General features: G+C 36.1%; 1 protein-coding gene across 1 annotated transcript in view; it reads right to left on the bottom strand.

Annotated features, from left to right (window-relative positions):
• Positions 1–4,330, bottom strand: part of LOC133633631 (transcription factor SOX-10-like) — a 7,899-nt gene extending 3,569 nt beyond the window's left edge. Inside the window, exons 1-2 of the mRNA XM_062026217.1 lie at positions 3,767–4,330; positions 3,217–3,491 (exon numbers count right to left, since the gene is read on the bottom strand). Coding sequence (XP_061882201.1) covers positions 3,217–3,491; positions 3,767–4,203 — 712 coding nt within the window. The 5' untranslated portion in view covers positions 4,204–4,330. The remainder of the gene's footprint in view (positions 1–3,216; positions 3,492–3,766) is intronic.
• Between the last annotated feature and the right edge of the window lie 5,716 nt (positions 4,331–10,046).

The following is a 10,046-nucleotide window of genomic DNA, read 5'->3' on the forward strand; positions in this document are numbered from 1 at the left end:
GAGAACTTTCATCTTAAACTCGACAGTCTATTCTTGTTCTTAGAAATGCAGGCTGTTCCACAAAATTGTTTGGGTGACCCCAAACTTTTGAACGGTAGTGTATATATATATATATATATATATATATATATATATATATATATATATATATATATATATATATATATATATATATATATATAGATTTACAGCCTGGCCTAACTTTTTAACCCAAGTTTGGAGAACCCTGATGGGAAACAACTTACAACTTGATTCAAATACGATTTTTGGGGTGACGATTTGGAATACATTTTTGATTAAAACCGATTGTGACAATATATTATTTGGAATAAAAATTATATTTAAAAAATGTCAAAACAGGTTAAAAAAAGCTACTTCAACATTTATTTATTTTTTTAAATCGATTTTTTTAATTTATATGAATCGATTTAGAATATACATTTGAAAAAAATCGCAATGTGGATGTGTATCGATTTTTTTTAAGCACCCCTATTAAATGTTGTAATTTCAATCATAAACAATATAATTTCCTCTACCGCTTATCCTCACTAGGGTCGTGGGTAAGCTGGAGCCTATCCTATACGTCAGGGGTCCCCAAACTTTTTGACTCGAGGGCCGCATTGGGTTGAAAAATAGGTTTATTTTATAATTTTATATACATTTTATATATATATATATATATATATATATATATATATATATATATATATATATATATATATATATATATATATATATATATATATATATATATATATATATATATATATATATATATATATATATATAAATATATATATACTGTATACAGACTATATATATATATATTCCGAGCGTGATGATGTCACGTTATTGATGGAAAAATATATTTTTAGACAACATGATTTGCCTGAGCGGCTAGGAGACACCGAGAGTAACAAACGGTAGAAAATGGAATAGTAAGGACAGATTAAAAAAATAATAATAATTTTAAAAAAAAAATTAAAAAAAATGTTTTAACTTGGGACTACCCGTGTGCCGGCTTTTGGATGCTGGCAGACCAGCGAGCTGTAGTTTGGGGACCCCTGCTATAAGTTTATAATTTAATAACCATGTGACCCCGAGAGGGACGAGCGGTAGAAAATGGATGGATGGACGTGAAATGTCTGTCTTTTCGATCTCATTTTGCTCATTACAACAACAACAAATCCTCTATTTTTCTAATTTATATGAACCGATTTAGAATATGAATTTTAAAAGAATTCGCAATCTGGATGTGAATCGATTTTTTTAAGCACCCATATTAAATGTTATAATTTGAATCACAAACAATATAATTTTATATACCGCTTATCCTCCTATACGTTTATAATTTAATAACCATGTGAAATGCCGGTCTTTTCCATCACCTCCGCCTTGACCCTTTAGGGACGCCGTACTTCCTGTTTATGTCGCCAATGCGGAAGTAGGTGACGTTGCCAATGCGGGATATCGCTCTTTTAAAGTGTCTCTCTGAACAGTAACTTAAATGTTTATAGCCTTAATACGCTTCAGAAAACAATGTCTGTAACTAAATAAATTGTCTAAAAGTTAAAGTGACAAAAAAATGATGTCGCCAATGCGGAAGCGAGTTACGTCGCCAATGCGGGATGTCCTTCCTTTAAAACACGGGTCCCCAAACTACGGCCCGCGGGCCGGATCCGGCCCCCCACATCCAAAATCCGGCCCACAGGACGTCCCAGGTAAAAAATAAGTATTTATTTTATTTATTTTTATTTTTTTTATTTTTTTTTTAATCTTTCCTTTCTAATCCATTTCCTACCGCTTGTTACGCTTGGTGTCTCCTAGCCGCTCAGGCAAATCATAATTTTCCCATCGATAATGTGACAATGTTAAATGTTGATGAACATCAATGTTAATTGATGTTAAATGACAAAACGGATTATAAAGACAATGTATATATGTGTATATATATATATATATATATATATATATATATATATATATATATATATATATATATATATATATATATATATATATATATATATATATATATACACACACAGCCTGGCCCCCGGCCAAATTTTTTTTAACCCAATGCGGCCCCCGAGTTAAAAAGTTTGGGGACCCCTGCTTTAAAATGTCTCTCTGAACAGTAACTTATATGTTTATAGCCTTAAAACGCTTCAGAAAACAAAGCGACAAAATTTGCTCATTACACACAAAAAATCCTAAACATTTTTTTTTTTTAATCGATTTTTTAAATTTATATGAATCGATTTAGAATTAAAAAAAATAAAAATCGAAATTTGGATGTGAAGCACTCCTATTAAATTTTAATCATCAAGGTGGCTACTTGTCCAGGGTGTACACCGCCTTCCGCCCGATTGTAGCTGAGATAGGCTCCAGCGCCCCCCGCGACCCCGAAGGGAATAAGTGGTAGAAAATGGATGGATGGAACAATATAATTTTCTATACCGCTTATCCTCCTATACGTTTATCAATTAATAACCATGTAAAACGCCTGTCTTTGCCATCGCTTCCGCCCTGACCCTTTAGGGACGCCGTACTTCCTGTTTATGTCGCCAATGCGGAAGTGAGTGACGTCCCCAATACGGAAGCGAGTTACGTCGCCAATGCGGGATATCGTCCTTTTAAAGTGTCTCTCCGGACAGTAACTTATATGTTTATAGCCTTAATACGCTTCAGAAAACAATGTATGTAAGTAAATAAGTTGTTTAAAAGTTAAAGTGACAAAAAAAATGATGTCGCCAATGCGGAAGTGAGTGACGTCGTCAATGCGGGATATCGTTCTTTTAAAGTGTCTCTCTGAACAGTAACTTATATGTTTATAGCCTTAATACGCTTCAGACAACAATGTCTGTAAGTAAATAAGTTGTTTAAAAGTTAAAGTGACAAAAAAAATGATGTCGCCAATGCGGAAGTGAGTGACGTCGCCAATGCGGGATTTCGTTCTTTTAAAGTGTCTCTCTATATGTGTATAGCCTTAATACGCTTCAGAAAACAATGTCTGTAAGTAAATCAGTTGTCTAAAAGTTAAAGTGACAAAAAATGATGAGTGACGCTGCTGTGTTGTCTAATTGTAATTAATGCAGACGAGGCATCGCATGCTCGGCACTACTGGTGCATGCTGGGTAGTGTAGTTCTTATATTCCCGAGCGCATAACATCACAGCTGCGACTTCTATTTGAACCGGGATGAAGCGCCACCTACTGGCCGGGTGATGGTGGTGATGGTGGTGATGATGGTGCAGGTCGCCCAGCGGGGAGCCGGGGCCGCCGTTGTGCTCCAGATGCAGGCTCTTGTAGTGTGACTGGGAGTGGCTGGCCCCTTCTTCCCCCGGGCTGTCCGACTCATTAGCGGGCGTGAGTTTGCCGTTTTTGCGTCTCCGGGGCTGGTACTTGTACTCCGGGTAGTCCTTCTTGTGCTGCTTCCTCAGCCTCTCCGCCTCCTCGATGAATGGCCTCTTGTCACTCTCGTTGAGCAGCCTGCAGGAAGGAAAACAAGGATTTTTTTTTAATTTTTTTTTTTTTTAAACTCTGTTGCAAATGTGTGCAAATAAGACGTGTTGGCGCCGTGCGTAAAGACGCGCTGGCGCCGTGCGTAAATGGAGACGCAGGCGTAATTGGAGCACAAATTAGACCGGCTAATGCAAACAAACTTAGTTGGATGTTTGTCTTTTTAATCTGGCATCACAATTTTACTCCTTTTGGCGCAAATTGCGCAGGAAATGAAGTGCTACTGTGTGCGTTCTTTCACCAACCTCCACAGTTTGCCCAGAGTCTTGCTCAGCTCGGCGTTGTGCAGATGCGGGTACTGGTCGGCCAGCTTCCTCCGGGCGGCCTGGGCCCACACCATGAAGGCGTTCATGGGCCGCTTGACGTGCGGCTTGCTCTTGTTCCCGTTGTTGACGCGCACCGGCATGGGCACCAGAGTCCAGTCGTAGCCGTCCAGGACCTGGCTCACCGCCTCCCGGATGCCGATGGGGAAGCGGTCGTCCTCCTCCTCCGACTTGATCGCGGACCTGTCGTCCCTGCCGCCCTCCGCCACGCAGAGCGCCGTCAGCTGGGGCGCGGAGCCGCTCAGAGGTGAGTCACGGCCGGGCGGCGCTCCGGCGCGGGCCGGGGAGAGGGAGTGCGCGTCGTCCGAGCCTCCGGGGCTCAGCTCCGCTTCGGACAGGCTGTGCTCCTCTCCGGACATTTTTTATGTGTTACTTTTAACACTACACAAAGTCGAAAAGTAAGTCTAACTTAAAAATATATATTTTTAACGGATGTCTGTTATTGTCGACTATTTAATACAAAGCCATTCTGGTGCGTAAAAGTGTCCAGATCCTTTTTACGAGTGGAAATCTGCTACACCTGCAATAGAACATACACCAGAAAAAGTAATTATACCAACATGTAACGTTCGAATTAATACTAGTTGATAAGAATTTTATCAAATAATAATTATTTTTTACGAGTGGAAATCTGCTACACCTGCAATAGAACATACACCAGAAAAAGTAATTATACCAACATGTAACGTTCGAATTAATACTAGTTGATAAGAATTTTATCAAATAATAATTATTTTTTACGAGTGGAAATCTGCTACACCTGCAATAGAACATACACCCGGGAAAGTAATTAAACCAACTCGTAACGTTTGAATGAATACTAGTTGATAACGAATTTGATCAAATCATAATTAAAAAGTAATATTTTGTAGCAATATGACCAACAACAACAAAAAAAAAGGGCATAACTTACCAATGTAGTCGTGCGGCGGTTCAACATGGGAGTGTGTGTGGTGCTGGCCGGGGAGCCGATGAATGGCTGCTCTGTGTGGCGACACCGGAGCTTAAAGAGCGCCTTGTGAGGAGGGAGAAAGAAAAAAAAAAAGTGGAGATTGAAAGTAGAAAACATTCTCAGAGAGGCAGCATTCCAACACATCACGTCGACCCCGCCCCCACCCCTTCGCGCGAGCCCGGGCTCCCTGATTGGAGCGCGCCGGGCGCGCCGATTGGACGAGAGCGCGGATGGCGTTCAAACCGGGCCTGCGGATGCGCGTCGCCCGCAACATTTCCAACAGTGGAGAGGTGAGATTTGACATCGGAGTCGCTTTAAATGACTCCACAGTGAGCCCATTTAGAGGCAGGGAGAAGGCCAGCTTTGTTGCAAGTGTTGACACGCTACATCAAACAAATAAACAATCATCTACTGACTTATTACCTTCTTGTGGCCACGCTCCAACACAAAGGATAGCTCTGGTGTTCGTAGGAAATGTTGAATTACACTTCTTACAATTAGATCACCTGTTGAAAATGTCCATATATACGTATATATGTATGTATGTTTAACAGACAAGGAGTTTGACTTGCTATGTTCAACGTAAAAAAAACAAAATAAGGATTAACTAAAAAATATACACTACCGTTCAAAAGTTTGGGGTCCTTATTTTTGAAGGAAAAGCACTGTACTTTTCAATGAAGATAACTTTAAACTAGTCTTAACTTGAAAGAAATACACTCTATACATTGCTAATGTGGTAAATGACTATTCTAGCTGCAAATGTCTGGTTTTTGGTGCAATATCTAAATAGGTGTATAGAGGCCCATTTCCAGCAACTATCACTCCAGTGTTCTAATGGTACAATGTGTTTGCTCATTGGCTCAGAAGGCTAATTGAGGATTAGAAAACCCTCGTGCAATCATGTTCACACATCTGAAAACACTTTAGCTCGTTACAGAAGCTACAAAACTGACCTTCCTTTGGGCAGATTGAGTTTCTGGAGCATCACATTTGCGGGGTCAATTAAACGCTCAAAATGGCCAGAAAAAGAGAACTTTCATCTGAAACTCGACGGTCTATTCTTGTTCTTAGAAATGAAGGCTTTTCCACAAAATTGTTTGGGTGACCCCAAACTTTTGAACGGTTGTGTAAACGAGTACTAAAAATAACTAATACGTGCAAGGCTAATAAATAATAGTGCCAAGCAAGAAGATGATGACGTGAAATGAGCCGGTGCATTCACAGTGACAGATTAGTTCCGGAGTTATTTTTGTGAATAAGTCAATGTGATTTTCACCAGAATGAATGACTGCAGGCTAAAATTGCTTGCATATAACAAAAGAAAGAGAGAAAAAAAAGTACATATTTTTACGTGCTACAGCTTGTCAACGTATTATTTCTGATTGCAGGTATAAAATGCTGCATACTGAGACAAAAGTAATTAAAATCGATGTTTTTTGTGTAAAGATCTACATATATATTTATTAATGTTTTATTTTCTAACATTTCTGTATTGGTTTTCAGACACACATGACAGGAATTGTCCAAAATACATCCAGTAAAAAAATAGCGCTCCAGCACCCCCGCGACTCCGAAGGGACAAGCAGTAGAAAATGGATGGATAGAAAAATAACGATAATATTAATAAAAAAAATAAGTAAAAAGAAACCACAAACAGATATTCACACAAAACCACGGGTTGCCGCAGGCCCGAATGGCCCTAGAGCAGGGGTCACCAACACGGTGCCCGCGGGCACCAGGTAGCCCGTAAGGACCAGATGAGTAGCCCGCTGGCCTGTTCTAAAAATAGCTCAAATAGCAGCACTTACCAGTGAGCTGCCTCGATTTTTTAAATTTTATTTATTTACTAGCAAGCTGGTCTCGCTTTGCCCGACATTTTTAATTCTAAGAGAGACAAAACTCAAATAGAATTTGAAAATCCAAGAAAATATTTTAAAGACTTGGTCTTCACTTGTTTAAATAAATTCATTCATTTTTTTTACTTTGCTTCTTATAACTTTCAGAAAGACAATTTTAGAGAAAAAATACAACCTTAAAAATGATTTTAGGATTTTTAAACACATATACCTTTTGACCCTTTAAATTCCTTCTTCTTCTTTCCTGACAATTTAAATCAATGTTCAAGTAAATGTATTTTTTTTATTGTAAAGAATAATAAATACATTTTGATTTAATTCTTCATTTTAGCTTCTGTTTTTTCAACGAAGAATATTTGTGAAATATTTCTTCAAACTTATTATGATTAAAATTCCCAAAAAATATTCTGGCACATCTAGAAAATCTGTGGAATCAAATTTAAATCTTATTTCAAAGTCTTTTGAATTTCTTTTAACATTTTTGTTCTGGAAAATCTAGAAGAAATAATGATTTGTCTTTGTTAGAAATATAGCTTGGTCCAATTTGTTAAATATTCTAACAAAGTGCAGATTGGATTTTAACCTATTTAAAACATGTCATCAAAATTCTAAAATTAATCTTAATCAGGAAAATTTACTAATGATGTTCCATAAATTTTTATTTTTATTTTTTCAAAAAGATTCGAATTAGCTAGTTTTTCTCTTCTTTTTTTCGGTTGAATTTTGAATTTTAAAGAGTCGAAATTGAAGATAAACTATGTTTCAAAATTTAATTGTCATTTTTTTCGTGTTTTCTCCTCTTTTAAACCGTTCAATTAAGTGTAAATATCATTAATTGTTAATAATAACATAGAGTTAAAGGTAAATTGAGCAAATTGGCTATTTCTGGCAATTTATTTAAGTATTTATCAAACTGGTAGCCCTTTGCATTAATCACTACCCAAGAAGTAGCTCTTTGTTTCAAAAAGGTTGGGGACCCCTGCCCTAGAGAGATATAGCAACCAACAAGCGCAGAAAAGGCTCATCAACCACCCACCTTTCAAATGTGTTTCAATCAGGGTTAATTTGGAGATCACTCCCTCTGACATATCTCAGAAAGGCACCCCAAAGTTCACAGAGTTATATTTTAATATTTTAAATGATTTGATTGCCGTTTAAGGTTTCTTACAGGTTGAAGTGCACTGGAAAGAAAGTGTTGGGAATAATTGTAATTTTATGCAACAAACACAATTTACATGTGTTTATTTATTAGTTAATAATGTATTTCCCAGGTTCAGGTCTAATTCAACACACATGCCAATTAAAAAATAAGTTTTATCAGGAGTAAAATAATGGAACAGATGGAGCAATGTGCTTTTTCCTATTCTTTTTCGGACATATTGAATAATATGTACATGTACATTTGTTATAATCGAGTAAAAGAGGGGCACACAAGTAAGTAATTTAATTAATTGGTGTGTCGAAATGTGGGGAAATAACTACAAAAGTGCACTTCGCTCACTTACCGTGTTACAAAAAAGTAATGTTGACTATAGAGAACATTCAAATATGTATTTATTGAATCCAAAATACCGAAATTGAATGATTGGGTTAGCAAACAAGCTAGAATTATGTACAAACTTGCAGTAATGTAGAACCATTTTTAACAAAAGAGGAGAAATATACTTTTAAAGCATTTGTATGCACGTGCAACACTTGTCAAGATGTCCAAATAAATTATGGAACAATGTACTAAAATGATCCACCTTAAGAAACTGTTCAAACTCAAAGTGTTTGTTTACAAAGTAACTCTTACATGACAAACGTCATGAACTTATTGAAAATAACATATCATTTATGTCAGTATGTTAACCAGAGATGACATAGCTACTTATTTACAAGAACTAGAATGCAAATTGTGTTACTGATTGAGAACAGGAAGTGAATATATGTGTTAGTTATTTCTATGAAGCGGAAACCAAGGTTTCATTGGTTGCCGCTCATAAACTATTGAATATAAGATATCATTTATGTCATTATGTTAACATAAATGACCTAGCTATTTATTTACTAGACTTAAAATGTAAATTGTGTTACTAATTGAGAACAGGAAGTGAACATTCGTGTTAGTAATTTCTATGAAGCGGAAACCAAGGTTTTATTGGTTGCCGCTCATAAACTATTGAAAACAAGATATCATTTATGTCAATATGTTAACCATAAATGACCTAGCTATTTATTTACTAGAACTAGAATGCAAATTTTGTTACTAATTGAGAACAGGAAGTGAACATACTGTACGTGTTAGTAATTATTATGAAGTGGAAACCACCATTTATGTCATTAAGTTAACCATAAAATACCCTAGCTATAGAACGAAAATGTAAATTGTGTTACTAATTGAGAACAGGAAGTGAACATGCGTGTAAGCAATTGCTATGAAGTGGAAACCATAAAATACCCTAGCTATTTATTTACTAGAACGAAAATGTAAATTGTGTTACTAATTGAGAACAGGAAGTGAACATACGTGTAAGCAATTGCTATGAAGTGGAAACCAAGGTTTCATTGGTTGCCGCTCATAAACTATGAAAAATAAGATATCATTTATGTCATTATGTTAACCATAAATGACCTAGCTATTTATTTACTAGAATTAGAATGAAAATGGTGTTACTAATTGAGAACAGGAAGTGAACATACTGTACGTGTTAGTAATTGTTATGAAGTGGAAACCACCATTTATGTCATTAAGTTAACCATAAAATACCCTAGCTATTTATTTACTAGAACGAAAATGTAAATTGTGTTACTAATTGAGAACAGGAAGTGAACATACGTGTAAGCAATTGCTATGAAGTGGAAACCAAGGTTTCATTGGTTGCCGCTCATAAACTATGAAAAATAAGATATCATTTATGTCATTATGTTAACCATAAATATTTATTTACTAGAACTAGAATGAAAATTGTGTTACTAATTGACAACAGGAAGTGAACATACTGTACGTGTTAGTAATTGTTATGAAGTGGAAACCACCATTTATGTCATTAAGTTAACCATAAAATACCCTAGCTATTTATTTACTAGAACAAAAATGTAAATTGTGTTACTAATTGAGAACAGGAAGTGAACATACGTGTAAGCAATTGCTGTGAAGTGGAAACCAAGGTTTCATTGGTTGCCGCTCATAAACTATTAAAAATAAGATATCATTTATGTCATTATGTTAACCATAAATGACCTAGCTTTTTATTTACTAGAACTAGAATGCAAATGGTGTTACTAATTGAGAACAGGACGTGAACATACATGTTAGTATTTATCATGAAGTGGAAACCACCATTTATGTCATTAAGTTAACCATAAAATACCCTAGCTATAGAACGAAAATGTAAACTGTGTTACTAAT

The sequence above is a fragment of the Entelurus aequoreus genome, linkage group LG18, assembly GCF_033978785.1.
Source record: "Entelurus aequoreus isolate RoL-2023_Sb linkage group LG18, RoL_Eaeq_v1.1, whole genome shotgun sequence".
Classification (NCBI taxonomy): Eukaryota; Metazoa; Chordata; class Actinopteri; order Syngnathiformes; family Syngnathidae; genus Entelurus; species Entelurus aequoreus.